We start from the raw sequence: 20,974 nt of genomic DNA on the forward strand, positions 1-20,974 counted from the left end.
GGTGGTCATCACTGTGTTTACTTCTCACAGCTCTGGTTACACATGCTTGGCCCTAGGGGATCCGGCAATGCCACAAAGGGTGACGCCAAGCCCTGGGGACCCGGTTCATGCCCCCTAGGACCTGGCTACTACCTCCCCAGATGCAGCACCCGCTCTCCCTCTCCCGGCACCGGCACTTAACAGTCCAGCTACTGCTGACATGTCCCCAGACACAGGATGCTGCTCCTGCCTCGGTCAATGCCCGGCTCCCCTCTGCCTCAGCCTGTTAACACCTGGCATTCTTCTCCCTCCTGCTTCAAGATTTCCACTGAACTGTGAAACTGCACTCAGGTCTCTTCTCCGCGGCGCCTCTCCCTCCTTGTGGTCCCTCAGACAGGGTCCATTGCCCTGTCCCCGGCGCCACCTCTGCCTGCGTCCGGCCTTTTATTACTGCCCCGGGCCAGAGACAGTGAGCCTCACGGTGTCACCTGCACAAAGCATCCATGTCCGGGGACGGACCAGATGCAAACTGTTATTTTCAAGGCTAATACTTTAGAAAGGTCAACATCTCATATTGTAAATCTATTAATTAGGGCATTCTTTAGTTAATCAATGAGTATTTCTTGACTGGCTTGAGGAGCAAAAGTGCTTTAAGGTGACACGAGGTAACGGACTTACTCCCAGCCCTCAAGAAGCTTCCTGGGGGACGAGGGACAATCCACACAACACTGCCCGGCAGGTCAGAATTCGGTGTGTGCCGGCTGAGTGCTGGCAGCCAGTACTTTCAGAGGCAAGAGAGAAAAGGGTTCTTTTGGCAGAAAGAGTGGGGAGAGCTTGAAGAATTGGCAGAGCCAGGGTAGCTAGAGATGAGGAAAATGGGGGCGAGGACACTGTGGCGTGAAGTGCCAGCAGGGGTCTGTCTCCTCCGAGACTGGGGGCCCTCAGGGGCAGAGGCCACCTCTCACCCACTGTGCGTCCGCAGTGCTTAATGTGAAGTCAGCCCCATGGAGGGCCGGCCCTGAGAACACATCTGCCGACGTAAACCGCTCCAGCAGTGAGAAGAGGCCAACCCGAGCTTGAGCAAGGGCTGGGGGAGCTCCCCGTATCTCTCAGCTGTCCCTGAGCGCCCGGGACACATCCCTCCTGGATCCAAACTCACCCTGCCTCATCCATCCGCGCGGGCTCCTAACCCACCACGCACCAGTCTCCCTGCTGCGGGTGGAAGACTGTTTTAAACCCACCCGGAGTGGAGGAGTTTTCCGTGTCGCCACAGGTGCTAACAGTGGTGTTAGTAACAGATATACCACATTTAGAGTTCAAGTTTCCTTCAGAAAAGCATATTAAGATATAGTATTACCTCCATGGGGAACGATATAGTATCTCTACAAAATGCAATGACTCAATAAATCCAATTTAGAAATTTATTCTACAGATGTATACAAATGTGCACGGTAACAGGGATGCAAGGCTCTGCTTTCTAGCACTGTCTTTAATGACTGCAGAATATTGGAAGCAAATTACACGTCTGCCAACAGTTGTTTAAACTATGGTTCATTCACATAAATATTATTCAGCCAAGAAAGAGAAAAAGGTAGCTTTATAGCATAAAATGATAGAAAATGAACACTAAGATATACTTTAAAGTGAAACAGGGTAGAAAACAGTGTAGAAGCGAGTAGAAAACAGTGTACTGTTTTGTACGTAAAAAACAGTAGTAATTAGAAAAAATATATATGCTTTGCATATGCACAATCTCTAAAAAAAATATGGAAACCAATATGAACAGCTGCCTCTGGGTGTGTGGGGGTAGGTAGGGCTGGCAATGGACCAACTTTTCATTGTCTACTCTTCTGGAAGTTTTGGATTTTGCACCAAGCATATGTATTATCTATTAAATAAAGAACATACTGGGGTTTTCCAATTTCACATTTCCCATGTAAAAACCTAGAAGTTACAGAAGTAAATATCTCATTTCTGCTGAAAAACCAAACTAACAGTGAGCAGTGCTCCGTGTAGTATTTCATGACTCACAGGTTTGCTCACCATTCTCCCCTGAGTGAACACCCTGTCGGCCCCTGCTATGCACCCGGCATGACGCTGGGATCTGGTGAACATGACAAACAGGACACGGTTCTGTCTTTAAAGAACGCAAAGTCTTACAGGTGGTGAGAAAGACACATCAACAAGTGGAGCAGAAATCTCGCTTCAGGATAATCCCTCCAGCCTGCTCACTTCGCAGTGGGGTCTGCACATTTATTCCATCTCCGTGTCTCCAGGGCCATCCAGTACCAGGAACCATGTTAGGTAGCAGACGTGGAGAGGTGAGCAAAGAATGGATCTTGCCAGGAGTGGTGGCCAAATGTGATTTTATATTTATATATGTGAATGACAACATTTAATGACCTGTTATATTCTCTTCAAAGGGAAGGATGACTCTAACTTGGTCCAATGAGCCCAGTGAGTCCCGATCCGCTTTGTACTATGGGACACTGTGCCACCTCACTCATTTTATTTACTCACACATTCGACTGCTTATCCATTTAGCACTCACTGGGCACAAGACATGGCGCCTGCACTAATGACGTTTATGTCGTGGTCGGTGGTGGGGAGGAGAGGAAATAGCAATCAAAGGACACTGGGTTGCAGAATCCGTACAGAGCTATGAGGGCTCTCAAGCAGGGATCCCACACCCAGGCGAGATGTGGAGACGGCCAGCCAAGGAAGGCTTCCTGGGTGAGGTGATGCTTCCAGTCTCACTTCCAAGTTGGACAGACTAGTAAGGACTGGCCATGTCAAGCACTGAGTGGGAAGGGAACGGCGTGATTTCCGGCAGAGAATGGCACAGACATGAAGGCTCCCCGGGGGATTCAACAGCAAGGCTGGAGCAGAGCAGGGAAGGGTGGAGAGCACGCTGGAGGCAGCTGGAGAGGCAGCCAGGACCAAGAGCTGCAGGGCTGTATGCTCAGAGCGAGGGAGTCTGAGCTTCTCCTGAAAGCCATTGGGAGCCACTAAAGGACTCAGGATACTAAGATCCGAAAATCAATTTCAGCAATGGCCGCTAACCACCAAGAGAGAGAACTGAGATTCTGGAAAGAATCCCATTCAGAATCAGCTTCAACTGGGGAGGATTTTCCATTCGATAAGGGAGGCTGAAATTCAAATTTAAAAGTGTTCTACAACCTTTCTCAAACATGGAAAGAGAATCAAGCATGAAGTAGATTTTATTTTAAATATAATGATGGATTTTTTTCCTTTCTATCCCTACAAGACACTGAATATCAACATAAATAGTAGATATTATTTGCAGAGAAAATAAACTATTATTTATGTTCATTACATATACCTTATAAAGTGGCTTATATTTTGGTTAACTAGATTTTTGACTACACTCCTCTCTGCCCCCCCAAATCATCAGTTTCACATTCTGGGACCCGTCTCTGTACACAGGACTAGAGTCACTGTCAAATTTTGAGTTAAACCAAGGGAGCCAGACCACCTGAATTGCCATTAACATGAGTGACCTTTTTTGTCTTTGCTAACTATTCCCCACCATTTCTAACACTGCCTGTTAGGAATCGTATTGATCACACTGACAATGTCATTCTTTCATATTCATCCTGCGAGACACTGTGCTCAGAGACGGGACGAGAGGATGAACGGGTTAGGGCCCTGCTTTTCCAGGCACTCTCTGTCTGGCTACGGGATCAATAAGCCGGGCAAACAGAACTCTGTCCAAAGTTCTTGTTGGAACACGGACTGGAAAGGGCACAATCTCCACCCAGGGGAACGGAGCAGGGCGGGCTTAAAGGCGAAGAGGAGATGACAACTGAAGTGGTTTCACTGTATTTAAGGTTCTTAGCAGGACCTGCAAGATCCCTCATTATGTGTCCCTTGCCTAACCAGACAGCATCTCTTGCTTTTTCTAATTATCTAATATAACTGAAGTTTCCTAGATGATCGTGTTTTCTTATAACTCCAAATATTTACATAAAGCAACAAATGATTAAATACCTATATTTGTGCCAGGCATGCTTCTAATCTTCTCACTAACACTGAGATAGACAGCATTACTGTGCCCATTTTATGGACAGATAAACTGTGACTCAGACTGCAGCTTAGAAAGGTTAAGTAACTTACCCAAGGTGACAAAGCTGGTAAATGGCAGAGCTGGGATATGAATGTTTCCCAGAATATCTTCCCTCTGTGGTTATCTTCTACTGGTCCTGGCACCTGGGATGGCACCTTTCCCACCTCTAATCACCCAACCTGGTGGACGTCTCGCTTCTATGTGCCTATATCTGTCACCGCCCTTGAGGCCTTCCTTGCCCATCTCCCCAGTAGACTGTGGCGCCTTCAAGGACAGGACTACAGCATTCATCACTGCGTTCCCACTGTCTGCAGCAGAGAGATGCTCAGTCAGTGTACCTGAATGAATACTGACACTGATTCAACTGGAATATCTTGAATATAAGAAGATTCAAGAATCTCTGGGGTGGGAGGTGGGGCAGAGATGGAGAAGGGAACGGTCATCCAATCATAATGTCTAGCCAATGCTCAGTGTTGTCAGAGTTACTTTTAGGGATACAAGGTAACAAAAAAATTAGCCCCTGTTCGTAAGGAGCCTTTAATCTAACGAGGGAGTCAGTGCTAGCCCAGAGAACTGACAGCGCAACAGCATGGTTAAGAACAAAGACTCTGGATTAAAGTGGAGGCTTCAAAATTGGCTCTCCCGGTTACAGGGTGTGTGAGCTTACATAAATGACTTCATCTCTTGAAGCTTAAGTGTCTTCCTTTGTAAAACACTTATCCTTCTTATAGCTGTGAGGATTCAATGAAATCGTTTATAGAAGGTGATAAGCACATGCTTGGTGATAATGGCAAATTGTAACCAATCTAAGTCACATGCTATCAATACTAAAATGAAGAAGTATAAACCAAACATGCTATTTCAGAGAGGGCTGAGGGACCGTGGCCTGTGTTAACTGGTGGAGACACTGTGGAAGAGAGGGTACTGGGCTGTGTCCTGAAGGATGGGCATGGTTTCTACGGGCAAAGGAATGGGGACAGATAGCAAGTACTGGTTTGTCAGTCTGTCCTCTCCATTCGATTCTGAATTACTTGAATCTAAGGTCCACGTCTTCTGGATCTTTGTATTCCTGGTGCCTCCTTTGAGTCTAGCATAGAACTTGTGCTCAGTAAATGTTGTCAAATGAGAAAATAAACGAATTCCAAGGGGGAAGACGAAGGCTGGGGGAAAGACTTGGGAACGATGCAATGTGCTCTCAGGGACAGAAGACTGCGTGTGTACAGCAGAGCCTTCCTGTGGAAACAGGAAGAAACAGGGCTCGGGAGAATCTGTGCCAAATAAGGGGAAGCCGTGAAAGCCAAGCAGGAGCACCCCTGTCCAGGACTGCTCTTGGTGGCTCCCGACCTTGCTCACTCACAAGCCCTTTTTATAGTCTGATGAAACTACAGATTCTTTAAAAATGTGAAGATAAACATAAAATTGAACAATTCCTACGAATTAGCTCTGAAGACCATATGGAGGTTTATCCACCCGGGACCTATTCATAATTCCCGATCTAAGAAACCTACATTTATTACTCAATATACCAATTCCTAAAAAAACTTATTAAAGAAAGAAAACAGTGAAAAATTCAATATAGCTCCACACATTGAAAAAAATGTGTTATACATCATATTCCCTTTCTGTGCAAGAAAAGAAGCAAGATAAATAAACAAAATGAACTTATTTTGGTCTATGAGAGTGAAGAGACCTATTCCTAACAGTAATTTAATTGTTTCAGGCTAATTTTGGCTATTCTAGGAAAAAAACCCTTATATCCTTCCCGTATACATTTCCCATGCATATTAAACATGTATATTCAACTTTGACAATTACACTTCACATTATTGCATCACTTTCCAGACTACAAAACACTCTTGCAATATTATCGCACTTAATTCTTAATAACAACTACATGAGAATAAGCATCGTTCTCATTGTGCTGTCGTCAAAAGTGAGACTTGTCGGAAGTCACACAGTAAGGGGCAGAGCTCAAATGCAAATACTTGTAAAAGGTAAGACTCTGGAATGTCAGGGCCTAAGGAATGTTTCGGATGATTTAGAAAAAAGCAAGAATATCTGAAAAGACCAAATTAATGATACCTTTCCTTCACAGATTGCTAGATTTTTAAAAAATTTTAAAAAATGTTATAAAACACACTTTATAATATTTAGCTTACAAAAGTAGTAATTTGTTTTGCAAAATCCCAAAAGGACAGAAAAGCACACACAAAGAATCATAATTCCACAAGCCTAAGATAATTATAGTCAAAAATCTCTAGCACATCCATGCCATTTTGAATCTGAATATATAGTCTACACAGTCAGTTTTCAAAAAATAAAATCGGGATCCTATTATACATTAGGTGTGGTAAACTGCTAGTTTCACTTAATAATCTGGAAAGTTTTTCATGTTCTCGACTAGATTGTTATATATATACATTTTTAAAGACTGGCACCTGAGCTAACACCTGTTGCCCATCTTCTTCTCCTTCTTCTCCCAAAAGCCCCCAGTACATAGTTGTATACTCTAGTTGTGAGTGCTGCTGGTTGTGGCTTGTGGGACGCGACCTCAGCATGGCCTGATGAGTGGTGCCATGGCCGCCCCCAGGATCTGAAGCGGAGCATGAGAACTTAACCACTCGGCCATGGGGCCAGCTCCTAGACTGTGATGTTTTTATTGAAGGAAGTAATCCAAGTATTTAAACACTGCCATGAGCTGAGGCCAGCAGCTTGAACGGAGCTGACTGGTCTGACCTGGTGACATTCGAGAAGCTTCTTTCCTGACTGGGAGTTAATGTGCCATAATCACGAGTGGTGGTGACAGGAGCCAGCACGGGAAATGCTCCACGGACTTCAGAGGAGCATGCGATTGTCTCCATCTTCTGTAACACGTCCAAACAATCAGCGCGAAAGGCAAAGGCACTCACCTTTGTTTGCTGGGGGCACGGCTGTTCCTCTGACTTCCAAGGCGGCTGACATTTCCTAACAAAAGAAAAGACCTTTTTACTCAAAGAGAAGGAAATCCTTCAAGAAATAAAAAGTAAACATTTTACATAATCTACAATTTAAAAAAAACTTAAGCCAAATGATTAAAGAATAACTTTATTAAATATTTGTCAGTTTTAAGAAGTGCCCTCAATTACTAGCAAATAATGTATTACAAACAACTAGTTATGAGGTTTTACATTTGTTTAATAGGGAATAATTGGCCCCAATTAAACTGACTAAACTAAGGCTTTTTAGATTACTAAAACAAATTAAACTTTTTAAAATGAGAATTTAGGTGATCTTAAACCCTTTCTAAAATGGATAATGAAACTTGCTACGTTGTCATCGTTCTGGTTTTATTAGTTATATTAAGATAAATTAAGTGAGATTAAAATCTTATTTGATTTATTTACCTTTGAAAATGAAGACCGTTTAAGGGTTACACATCCTCAGCCTTGGCGAGTGCGACCTCAATTAGTCAAGTCAGAATGTCTTTAAAAGCTTTGTGCTTATTGCTTCCAGCATGGAGCGAAGTGTTCATTAAGGTACCAAAATTCTCATAAAAAATCCAAAGTTGCACTAGTGAAAAAACGCTCAACAAGATGAAAACTGATCACATCTTTTTCAGAAAATCAGTAGTAGTTATTTTAAAACCAGTTTTTAAACAAGATTTGGTTTTGCGTAGTTTTAACGTGCCACTCAAGCAGCTTGATACCATTTGGACTCTTTAAACAGCATTTAAATCTACGGTGAGTATATAATGGTACATTTAATTTTATACCATTTTTTAAATAAGTTGTACAATGTTTAGTGTGACCCTTTTATCACAAGCGTTGTTAAATGAATTCTTTCCCTGTTTACAACTATTTATGAAGGCCTTTTTAAATAAGAAAAACATGAAATTGTTAGCTCACACACACGAAATTTCTTTCAAAAGTTTATTTAGTATCAAGCAAGAGGAGACTTTGCTTAACACTACAGAACATTTCAAGACTCGAGTTACAAAAGAATACCACATTATTTGCACTTGTAATTGGCTTCCCTTTTTACGCATGTTGGCAAGAGAAATAAAAACTAGCATATGGCTGAAAGATCAAATAACTAAACTCTATGGAAACCTTTAAAATGAAAGGTGAGGCTTATGTTAAAAGGATGGATTAACATATTTAGTAAACCTATTTTTCTGTTTAACACTAGTTAATCAAAGTTATTTTTTTTTCCTTTTGATGACCTATTTTTTCATATACAGACTGGAAATAACAAAATTTTACATGTCTTTTTTTTTTCTGCCCAGATTGATGTTTCAACAAAGTAGTTTTAAGTTCCATCCATTCAGATTTTAAGCATTTTGATTTATTTAAAAAGGGATTGTTCATAGAAAAAAATTACTTTGAACAGTATACAGGACTGGTGGCCACAGATTGGCTATTTCACAACATCAGACAGTACAATCAGTATCTGCCATATGGCTGGTCTCTGTAGACGCCCTTTGCTGTCCTCACTGAAGGTGCCTTGTGTCTTGAGTTAGTCCACTCCTCTTGCCCTAAAATAGGTAAGATGAATCACAATTAGATCATTGCCATGGAGCCCACTGGCTTCATTGTTCCGAATCTAACTCAGCCCTGAACTAATGGTACATGTCATATTCAAGATAGATATCCCTGAGGAGCTAAAAAAAAGACTCAAGGAAATTTACTGTAAAAAAATTACCAACACAATGGAAAAATGGATGTCTCACTAGCAAAGCCTATCAGCATGGGAAAAAAAATAAGTTTTGTATCTTAAAAGACAACCAGCTGTGCAAGAACTTTCCTCTTGGCTACTCATTTCACAAAAGCTCACAAGCTCAAGCGGCAAATTCAAGTGCCTTGTGCTAAACATTAAGACATTTATGAATGGGAAAGAGAATGGAAAAAGAATCACTTAGATTTCTTCTAAAAGACAAAAACAAAGAAAATACAGATAAAAATTTGTGAAGACAAAAGATGAAAAAATGAGAGCAAAATGGGAATGGGCAGATTGAAAGAAATGCTGTAACAATTTTCATAGGTCCTTTCACAGAAAGAGTAAATGAGAGTTGTGTTGGTAGAAATTTATGCCTCAATAATACTTCATGAACATGAAATAATCTTAACGTCATAACGTCAGATTTCACTGGACCATACTGGATCCCGGCTTTCTACACCTCCGCCTCCTGAGAGTAAACGTCTGGTCAACCTCCAGACTTCCAGTGATCGATCTCTAGGTCTCCGACAACAAACAGTTAACAGCCCTGCTGCAACCCACAGCAATTTAACAGCCATGTGTCCACAGAGACCAATTTAAAAAAGCTGTGAAGGAAAAATGCTTAAAATGACCTCTTCTTTTGACACAAACATGCAATCAACGTCATTCCCTCAAGCTAACTTGCATCAATTTAAGTAGACAGCATTCAGCAAACCAACGTATTTCTCTTAAGTATTTGTTATGAATAACAAAAAAAAAAAACCCAAGGTGCGGTCATCACAGCTTGGGGCAGGTGATATAACAAAATGCACTTCAAAAGGAACACCCGAAAATGGTTTTTCAGTTATGTTCAGAGAAATGTCATAACATCCATTAAGCAGAATCCTGATCCACTTGTACTGGGTACCAGGTAGTCTTTGGAGCTTTGACCCTGATTGAAACTTTCAGTTCTCTGCTCTCTTCGCCCTGCGGCGAAGGAGCTTCTTACTATTATTATGTTGCTGCTGCCAATTCTTTTAATTAAACCCGTCATTCTTCTGCATATTGAGACCTGGGACATGGTTTCCCCAGCATCTCTACCAGCCTCCCCTGAATTAAGTGGGGTTCAGCCGTCGGCAAACCTGGGAGAGCCTTACACCTTCCTGGCTCAGTGTCCTGGACACTGTGTGGAATGACTCCCACTGTGATGTTTTCAGAGGACTGGGGATTGGGGATGAATTAAAATATAAAGATGGGGGTGCGAGAATCACTTTAAAGCTGTTGTCTCGATTGCTTCACTTGCCTTTACTGTCAAGAAGCAGACACTTCAGAAAGACCCACGCTAGCGAGTGTCTGCAGTTTGGCAAACTAGTCTATAAATAAGAAAATCAGCACGTGGTAATCAACCCAAACAGAAAATCTATGTTCAGAATCTGAATTCATGTAATTTTCTGCAAGTCTTTAGTTCTCTTTAAATATTAAATTTAAATCTTAAAGGAGCTTCTAAAAATATCTAGATATGCACAGATGAACTGAGAGGAAACTGCTGTTTCGCAGTCAAAATGTCTTTTTGAGTTTCCCCTCAACATGGATCTTTAAGGTGTTCCTATGGCCATCCCCCTCTCCATTTATGGTTCACTTGGGCGTGCCACTCACCGTAGGAATCGTAGGTCTCTTCACTGAGTCCATGTCCATAATCATAGTAATCTGCGCCACTGTAGTGAGCAGAACAAAACACGCAGGGAGAAGAGACAGAAATACAGTTAGGACCAAATGCACTGACAGTATGTTTAAATCATATCCAATGAAGTATTCTAAAACTTACAGATAACTAATAAGGGCAAGGCTAAAACCTGAATGAAATTCCCGTTGAGATGACCGGGCTCTAAGAAGGCAGCCTCAGACTTTAGGATTATCACAGGCCCCTCTTTCATCCCGACAACTTTAACACAAAATAAACGCGTGTGACACCTTCACCACAGCTGCTGGCCAATCCACACCGAGTAAGTGCCGACTGTGCATGGCGGTAAAGAGAGTCTCTGTCCTGGAAGAACTGAGAGTCTGGAGAGCAGATGGCTGCGTAGTGGGCAATTACAGTCCTGTGTGCCAGGCACTAAGGCTGAGCTCACGCAGGGTACTACGTGAGTGGAGGAAGGACAGCCACAGTCTCGTTCCAATAGATGGACGTTGTTACGGAGGCAAGGATGGTATTTCCTCTTTAAGCCTCACCTACTAGAAGACTCGAGCTATACAAACTACAGGCACTTCACTTTATAATACAGTAGCGAAGACCCCGATTAAATGTGTCCTTTCATCAGCACTGTGGCCGTACCATCAGGCAGTGGCTAACATGGGACTCAGCACGACTGTGTGTAACAGGTGAGTGGACGAAAGGCCACCCACACACGGTCTGTCAGGACAGAGGCCAAGGATCTGCTCAAGGAGCAGGCACAGCTATCCTCTGACACGCGGCACCCATGAGGTATTGGGGAGGGCTTCTGTCCCCACGGCTGCAGGCAGCACACACAACAGACTTGAAGGAGGCATAAGTTTTTTTTTTTAGATTGGCCCCTGAGCTAACAACTGTTGCCAATCATCATCTTCTTCTTTTTCCTTCTTCTTCTCCCCAAAGCCCGCCAGTACACAGTTATATATTCCGGTTGTAGGTCCTTCTAGTTGTGGCACGTGGGACACCACCTCAGCATGGCCTGATGAGCGGTGCCATGTCTGCGCCCCGGATCCAAACCAGTGAAACCCTGGGCTGCCAAAACGGAGCGCACGAACTTAACCACTTGGCCACAAGGCCGGCCCCAGGAATAATTTTTTATAGGAACAAACTTGTGGGAAATCTACACTATTAAACCACAGCAGGGACAATTAGTCTATGACACATCCGAGGAAGAGCTTCCACTCACGCTCTCAGGCTTTCTCCTTTCCCACTCTACTTAACGGTGTAGAGAAACACTCATCCTGAATTTGTTATCTTGGATTGTCATGGAAATAAACATTCTCATTATTCCAACTTCATGCAGTCACGTAAGAAATTCTAATCAAAATGGAAAACGATCCAGCTCGGCTATTTAACACCTTAGGAAGCCACAATATGAATAATAAAATCCATGCTGTGTCACTGTATGCCAGCGGCTGAGAGCCTGCACAGAGTCATCACAACAGACCCTGAGTAAGCAGAACTGTCATGCCCGTGTTATAGGGAAGGGCACTGCCCGTTGAGAAAGCTAGGACGCCAGCCTAAAGCTCAGAGGACAGCACAGGCGACACACTCGTTGGTTACAATCACACCTACTTCTCCCGCCACGCTTCCTTTCTCAGGTAAACGACACCAGAGACGAAGCATCACGTCCAATGACTACAGCACAGGACGGCAGCTGCCACGAGGAAGAGGTAAGCAATGGGAGCTATGCTCCTTTTTGCCTCAAGCATGTGGGATGTGTCTCCACATCTGCTCCTCCCTCCACCAGAAATGTTCTTTCCTCTCCTTCCAAGCTACCTCCTTCTCAGTCTTTAGCCTGAATGTCACTCCCTCAGACAAACTGCCCAGTTCCCCAGGTTAGGTCGGTTCCCCATTACAGCACCCTTTCACTGTTTCTCATCCGTCTCCTGGCCCTGCACAGACCCTTACACTACATGAACTGAGTGTCTGGGGATATAGAGAAGCGGCACCTCCCTCATTCTGGGGGTCATGGCTGGCTTCTCGGAGAATGCTGAAAGACCGGGAGGGTGGAGCTGAAGGAGGGGTGAGGAGAAGGAAGGCACGGAGGCAGTGGCAGCAGGGCCTTCCAGGCAGAGGGAGAGTACAACAGACGCGGGAAACAGGCGGAAAAATCTGAGTGTCTGTAAGTATGTCTATCAAAGAGAGTTAGTAAGCATTGATAAAATGCCCGGGCTAGAATATTCCTCAGAATAAAATGCTTCCTCCATGTGCAAAACAGAGGCCAGATCTTGTTATCCAGGTTTCATCACGTCTTCGCAAGTTAATTAACTACAGTGTAGCACACTGGTTATGATGCGAGCTTTCTGACATGGAGACACAACGTAAGCTCTCTGGAACAAGCTGTGTTAAGCTCCGCTGGCACTTTTAAATGTCGCCCTGGAACAGAGTAGTCACTCCTACAGCTGACCTATTATACCAAGTGGCAATGTGCAAGTTTTCCAAGGAGGCATGTGCAGCTACAGAGTTTCTTAAAAAAGGTCTTCAAATTGAGAGCTGGCATTCCTAGAGAAGCTGGAAGAAAGGAAGGGAGAGTGAGAGGAATGGAGCTGTTGTGAGCTGACCCCTGCTGCACTGACCGTTTCTCCATGTGTGCGATCTCACTTCACCCACGTAAGATCTCTAAGCTTTCACAGAGAAGGAAGCGGAGGCTCAGTGAGGGTGACCCACCTGCCCAGGGTCACACAGCTTGTAAGTGGCAGCACCTATACTCAAAGCTCAGGGTGTCACCACTGCCATGCGCTGAAAATCTTGTTGGTGGGGGACGGTGCTCACCCTGGCAGGCCACCTAACATGGCAATTCCTGCTGGACTCTGACCTGCTCTGCTGCTCTCCCAGAATGTCCTATTGTTCCCCCTACAGCTTACATGACCCCTTCTCACGTTCAGAAACAGGCGGCAGGATCCACACAAAACTCAGTGCAACATGATCATGGTGAGTCAGGACTGCCATCTCTACCTGGTCTCAAATTCTTCCTCTCCCTTTCCTTAGTCCTGATTTTCCCTGAAGGCATAATATGTACTCATGGTGAGAGGACGAGGGACGAGTTGAAAGAGGAGCATGGAAATTTCATATTGAAAAAGGAAAAAAATCCTACAAAAACAAGCAACAACAAAAGAAACAATATGGCTTTCCTACCTCTTAAGATTTTACAGCCTTAAATATGAGAGTTGCTATTAAAGTAGGATATATTTTTCACCTTGAGGATGGAAACTCAGAGACAAACATTTTCATAAAATGTCAGTGTCAGATACCAGTCAAGACGCCTGAGTGTGAGCGTGGGCCTCCGCGTGGGGCTCGGAGAGCTGCCCGCTCGCTGAGCCTCAGCACCCATCTGGCAGAGCCGGGCCGGCCGGGCCAGCTGCTGCTCAGTCCCTGGGCAGCTCCAACATTCTTGGTGTCTCCTTCACAGCATCTGGCCACAAGGTGGGCAAAAGAACTCCTCATTTGGTTGAAAATAAATTGGCTAATGCTTCTTAGAAACCCAGCACTAAATTACACGTGAACCTCGGTCTTCTTTCCAAAGGTCAGAAGCTACATCATAATGGCTCCTTAGACAAATAGAACCTTGATGTTCTCGAGTTTTCTCTCTGTTGTACAGATAAAATGACAATAACCTCTTCATAAAACTGCAAAGAAGTTCCTTTGCTGAGACAGGTCCCATTGTTTAACCTGGAACTGTCAATGACAGAGACTGATAAACAGGAGAGTCGAACAATTGCTTTCTGACCAAACTAAGTCTCCTTTATTACATGGACCGAGCAGTAATGAACCTCAGTGTAGACTGGAAATTTGTCTGTGAAGTGCTCTAATGCAGTTCAGCATAAAAAATCAGGGGTGAAGAATGTTTTCCAATGAACAGGAGGATAAAAGGTAGCATAATTTGGTCCAGCAATGGTTTTGTGATAAGACAATCTTAGTTTTGACAAGTGAAAACTTTAAACTGACATTTGCTATCATTTCGCCCAGTTTCTGATTATTTATTGCAGGACTGTCATCAAACTGAAAAGCTGGGAGCAGCTGAGCCCCATTCTCATACCTGTCAGTTCCATCTGAATTGCTTTCGCAGTGTTTCATTTTGTGCACCTCAAATGTCTATTAACCAAAGACGTGTCCTATTTCCCAAGGATAAACTAAAAACTCAACATAGAGCAAAGGGAAAAAACACTAAGAATCTCTTCATTTATGGATATAACTTATAATATTAATAATAGGCAAGAAAACACATTAGGCAGAAATACACCCAAACTTCATCAAAAGGGATCAAGGGGAAGCCCCTCAACTCAGGAGATCAAGAGGGAGCTGCTCTCAGGGGCACTGCGCCCACGCCTGCCTGGGCCTTCTAATCTTCCTCCACGCTCCACCCCTATCAGGGGTCAGAGGAAGTCCAAAGGCTCAGCATAATTCCTGGCTTTCCCGAGGTTCTCGAGTCCATCATCCAGAGTCAAGAAACAGCCCCCAGCACTGGGAAAACACAGGGGTCAAGGAGCAACTGCAGCACTAGGCCCAGGTCCACGTCTCGCTGGGCCTTCCACCCTCCACTGACGGGTCCAAGAGGAGGACACCAACTCTGAGCCCCGGATCACCCTGTCTCTACGAACGGCACTAAGAAGGAAGCCCTGACATTTATCCATCCCTATCCCTTCAATTTCTTTAAGCCTCTCCACCAATTTCTACTTTAGTCACTGGAACTGATCTCATTAGGCCCTTTGCTTGTAGTCATGTCAGCTCAGAGAGCTCTAGACCACGAGCTTACTCTTTATCTCCAGTACTTGTAAAGCTCTGCCTGCCTACAATCTATCCTCATCTCCTGCACAACTCTGTTTTATTGTGTCCTCTGGAATTCATGGGCCATCACTGGCAAAAGCCACTATATATTCTCAACCTCCTCTTCGGATATTCTCTCACCTTCTTCCTGAATGGGCACTTGATTCCCCTCTAATGATAATTCTTCCCCAGCAGCCCTCTCCAGTTTTTTCTCTACCTCCCACAGCCCACGTCCCACTGGGCCTATGGGAAGGGTGAGCATTCTCTTTGCTAACCTCTCCCTCCCCCAATACACACACACCACTGCCACTTCCAGACCACTATGCTTCATTCCTCTGTACAGACACCTGGCTTTGAATCTCCCAATAGTATTAGTGTCCTCAATCTTGGTGATTTCAGTGTATGGGTAGATGATGCTTCAAACAAGCTGGCCTCTCCAATCTCTGGACAACAGTTGTGCATTGATCCTGCCTCTAGTTGTCTTTAGCCATTAACTCCCATGTCACACCCTAGATCTTGTCATTACCACCAATAACTTAAGTCTTCCCCACCTCACTTCAATTTCATATATGCCACTCTGAGTACAATTTCCTCTCTTTCTAGTTTCATTCCGACCTTCTAGCATTGTGCTGACTATCCTTTCAAATCCACTGCAATCATCCCCACCACTCTTTACTTTTTCATCTCTTGTCACGGCAACCAGGGAACTCGAAGTTGTTAAACTCAATGGTCCATTCTTAGTCCTCATGTTAGGTGACTGATCAGTAGCATCTACTATAGTCGATCACTCTCTGTTCCTTGGTATTTTCTTTATTTGGCTTCCAGGATACTGTGAAATTTCACCACCACCGGCTACTCCTTCTCAGTCAACCTGCCAGTCCTCCTGTTCCCTCATTCTTCCTGAAGTTGGAGTGCTCCAGAGTTCAAATCTGGGTCCTCTTGTCTTCTTTATTTACCCAAACTCCCTTGGTGAATTTATCTAGTCTCTTGCTTTATATACAATCTAAATAGCAAAAACTCCCAAATTTATAGCTTCAGTCCAAGAATCTCTCCTCCAGTTTACATTCAGGTACTAACTGCCCACTTTACATCTTAACGTCAATGTCTAATGCACATCTCAAATTTAACAAGGCCAAAATTAGACTGAATCTCTGATCTTATCTCTAAATCTGCTCTGCGCAAGCTTTCCTGCATCTCAGTTGGCAGCAAACTTGTCTTATTTGATCAGGCCAAGAGCTTGGAGTCATTCTTTTCACTGGCTATTTGCTTTGCCTAAAATACTCTTACTTCCAAATACCTGTATGGTTAACTTTACCTTTCTCAAGTCTTGGCTCAAATGATGCCATCTCAACAAGGTCCACTCAGATTAAAATTGCAATCCCCTTGCCCTGGCAACTCTAATTCACCTTACTCTGCTCTACTGTTTTCAACAGCACGTGCTACCTTCTAACATACCATATACTTATTTATTATGCTTATTATCTATTTCCTCTCAATAGACTGAGAGTGTAAGCTCCACAAGGGAGGGATCTGCGTCTTATTCAATGGTATAACTCAAGCTCCCTTAGAATAATGTCTAGTACATAGTAGGTACTCAGTAAAGAGTTGTCAAATACTTTGACTGAATGAATTACAAAAAAATTACTGGAAAACTACGTGCCAAGGAAATTTAGGAAAGACAATGTTATTAGTGGATAACGGTGAACAGGAGACCAATCCCCCCTACCCCAACTCTAACGCTGCAAGATGGAAGGACTTAAAGACACTTAATAGTTTTTGAATGTTGAGTAGACTTGAAAAAATAAAGTAAAATGAAGTCCTAAGCCCAAGTGTGGTCATGTATTGAGCAACATTTTTGCGTACTTACTGTGTGAAAGATACCATTCTGAAAAATGGAGATACAGAAATAAATAAGGTGTGATCTCTGCTCTCAAGAAGCTAGCAAAGATGAGCAAGTAAATTTCAACAGAACAGCCTATAAGTATGAGCATAGAAGTATGTCCAAAATACCTTGAGATCAGATTTTATTGGGAGGTGAGGGGAAGGTATAAAGGAGGCAGCTATTCAGTGAAGGTGACGCATGAGTGGTTGAGGACTGAACGAGGAGGAAAGAAGCGATACAGGAGGGTGGGGTCAGGCTGCCAAGTAGTTCATGAGCTCTTCAGCAAGGGAAATTACTAGCTCACCTAGTATATACAGGGTGCTGCTTCATGCAACTATCTAGCTGTAGCTCTATCTATCTATGTATCTATCTATCTATAGAGTGTGTGTATATTTCTTCTTTTAACTTCATGACAACTCAATGAATTAGATATTGTTCTATCTCCTTTATATATAAGAAAATTGCAGCTCTGAAAGCATTCTTATCCAAGGATGAACAAGGACAGAGGCTGTAGGTCAGGGCCCATCTGATGCCACAGCTGATGTTTTTTGCACACTAAGCTGCTGCCTCCTTATCTCTAATGCTAAGCAGTTTGGACTTTATCTTTTCAACAAGAAAGTTACAAGTCTGTTTACTTACAGCACTAGTTTATTTCCTTATTTCTTGTTATATTCACATCTGTTTTGGCACCTGGTTTGCCCTTTTGATGTGAATAATAACTTGCGTTTTTCTTCAACTTCTGGATTTTTTCTTCTTCTTTCTAAGAATTCTCTCTCCTCCTCTTAATTCTCTTTGTCTTCCCATTCTGTAACCCTACTTAGGTTACTTTTACAGTTTTGGGCTCCATCTTCCACATCCCTCAATTTTTCTATCAATGTGATAGCTCCTCGTCCTTTGGTGCTATTCAGCAACCTCTTTAGCCATTTATTGACTTTTTAGTTCCTCACTCCTTAACTGGTTTGGCCTTTATGGCTGTGATGTCTTCTAATTCATATGAAGATTTAATTACCTATTTTACAATCATCATCTACTTTGAGCTCTCTCCTCTCAAGTTGTTAGTTTTTCAGTTTGTTGACTCTGTTTCTTAAACGCTTAGTAAATTTTGGGTATGTGTTAATTTTTGCATCCGAGATTCTCACTTTGCTTGTCTGTGGATGTTGCCCTTGTTTAAAATAGCTTTCCTCTGGTGGCTGTGGAAAATGGAAAGAACATACTGTTGGGTGGGATACGTGAGCAATCTGTCTCCTGTATTTGGAGCTCTGGGCTCCCTAGAGGATGGTGCTATCTGGGCTGTGGCTTTGCATTGCTGCAGCTTTACTCTGGGAATAGACACTATTACTCTGCACTGCCAACACCACCGGGTTGGAGGGCAGGGCCAGGCCAGTCTAGCCGCTCCACAGCGCTGGGGGGAGCAGGTATATGTTTAGTCTATCCTCTTGATTCAATCTTCCTTTCTTTTTTTTAAGTCCTTTTTAGTTTACAATCCACTTAGGTAATCTTTTAATCCTCAAAACCGCTGTCTGAAGTTGATATAGGAACCATGTCTAATTCGTGTTTGTTCTCTACAGTTTGTCTTTCTAGCACACAGTAGCATCCCAAAAACAAAGAGAGAAAAGAAAGACTAATCTGACCAGTGCAACTGGACATTTTGCCCTTGTCTCAATGAATAGTGTGTAATGACAAAGCTTGTTTCAATGGCTGTGACTTTTTCGGGCGGAAGGGGTAGTGCATCCCTTCAGAAGTTAAATTAGTAAGTTCTGTGCTGTTTGAAATTAACATAACAGGACTAATTTTTATTTTTTCCTGATTATTTTGGCCCATTCCTTTAAGAAAAATTTTATCTTTAACCAACCCAGATAATAGCTCCTGACTGGCTGCCCCAGTCTAGTATTTCTATTCAACTCAGGACCCTTTAATCCCTATACAACCATTAAGAACTGTTATGGATAAAGCAAACAAAAATAATACTTAAAATGAAATTTTGGGACTACTGCTGTTTTCCCATTATCATAGATAACCGAAAGATTTGAAATTCCTTCAGGGTAATTGGCTAAAAAACTTCCAACCTGCTTTCAAAAGGGTCTTGTTTATCTAATAGTTCTTTTGTAACATTGAATAATATTTCCCCAGGAAGACATGGAATAAGAAGTTTCAGAATCAGGTTGCACAAGTCGGATGGAAGAAGGGTCAGAGCCGAAGTCTAGTCACGCGATTAGGGCTCTGCCGCGTGTCAGCCTCTCCCTGGGGCTCCTCCTGGGCTCTGCTGCTAATGGACCCATTGTCATCTAACCTGAGGAGACATGGCGTAACTTCACTTCATTCCTGTCTTCTGTGTTTTGCTAAGTGTGTTCAGACTAAACCTATGGCTGTTGATGATGTTTTGACCCTCTTCACCTGAGAATTCCAAAGTTAGAGCAGTTTTGATGTGAGGGCAAGGGCTCAGCCTCCCCTCACAGGCACACTTGGCATTCACGGGGCACATACTGTGTGACAGGCACACAGTTATGACTTTTATGCCCTCAAGGAGCTTACGGTGTGAACTGTCATTCATTTGATGGAGAGGCTGCACAAAGTTTAAAATGTTTTGGCTTAGGGCTAATCTTCCTCAAAAAAAAAAAAGTAAAATGTTTTAGATAACTTGCTGCTGGATCCATCTCTAACCCATCTCCCTCCCAGAACATTAATATACATCGCACCTTCAAAATGGCCCAGAGCAGTGTTTCAAAGTGTGGCCTGGGGCCTCCTAGGAGTCTCTGAGACCCTGTAGGGAGTCCACCAAGTCAAACTATTTTCACTATAATAATAAGACGTTCACATCTCTTGCCGACATTTGCACCAAATGTGGTGAGTAAAACCGATAGAGCTTTATCAAGAATCAAGGCAGTGGCACCAAACTGTGCGAGTAGGTGTTTTTTTTTTAAAGGTAGTTTCATTTAAAAATGTCCTTGATAAAGTAGTAAAATTTGCTAATTTTAATAAGTCTCAAGCATGGAGTGCACACCTTTGCCTCGGTCTGTAGGATGAGTGAACAGCGTGCTCATGGCAGTTCTGCGCACACTGAAGTCATGTGCTCCCGAGGAGAAGCACCGGGCACTTACTGATGTTGCCCAACTAGCTTCTTTTCTCACAGAACGTCATTTTTATTTGAAAGAATGAAAGGCAGACAAACTATGATCACTCAGACTTAGATATCTGGCAGATAACTTTCTCAAAAATTAATGAAGTGAACCTGGCACTTCAAGAAAAACAACAGACAGTATTCGTTACCAATGACAAAATTCAAGCTTTCAAGTATAAACTGAATTTTGGAAAACTAGTATTTGCCACTGTAACCTGATAGCAAGCTGATGCTTTAAGACTTCTCTGTTGAGACGGGTGGTGATAATAACGAATATGATTTTTTGATAGTGCATAATGAAATGTGCACAGCATTGTGAAAATATGCATAACTTGGTGAACCAATATTTTTCAAATGAGCCATGCATGATATTACAAAATCCATGAAGTGTAAGACAGACCAAGGTTATTTTAATGTAACACAGTATGAAGTCTTACTGATATGGTTTCAGAATCCACATTTCAACTAACCTCCAAGAAACCACCACCTGCCAAGTTTTGGTGTAGTATCAAAGAAGAACACCCACAATTATGTGAAAGGCCATCTAAATACCGTTCCCTTTTCCAACTACACATCTGTCATTCCAACTACTTCAACCAAAACAACAACGCACCCCAGAGTGAACGCAGAAGCAGACAGAAGAATCTACCTTGCTTCTGTTAAGCTAGACGTTAAAGAGATCTGCAAAAACATAAAACAATGACACAATTCTTACTAAATATTTTTTTGTTTTGGAAA

General features: G+C 43.0%; 1 protein-coding gene across 1 annotated transcript in view; it reads right to left on the reverse strand.

Annotated features, from left to right (window-relative positions):
• Nucleotides 1-7,973: 7,973 nt before the first annotated feature.
• The window catches only part of KHDRBS3 (KH RNA binding domain containing, signal transduction associated 3), a 179,931-nt gene continuing 166,930 nt past the window's right edge, over nucleotides 7,974-20,974 (reverse strand). The window contains exons 8-9 of the mRNA XM_046642399.1: nucleotides 10,397-10,455; nucleotides 7,974-8,579 (exon numbers count right to left, since the gene is read on the reverse strand). Of these exons, the coding sequence (XP_046498355.1) occupies nucleotides 8,488-8,579; nucleotides 10,397-10,455 (151 nt within the window). The 3' untranslated portion in view covers nucleotides 7,974-8,487. The remainder of the gene's footprint in view (nucleotides 8,580-10,396; nucleotides 10,456-20,974) is intronic.

Source organism: Equus quagga, chromosome 16, assembly GCF_021613505.1.
Source record: "Equus quagga isolate Etosha38 chromosome 16, UCLA_HA_Equagga_1.0, whole genome shotgun sequence".
Taxonomy (NCBI): Eukaryota; Metazoa; Chordata; class Mammalia; order Perissodactyla; family Equidae; genus Equus; species Equus quagga.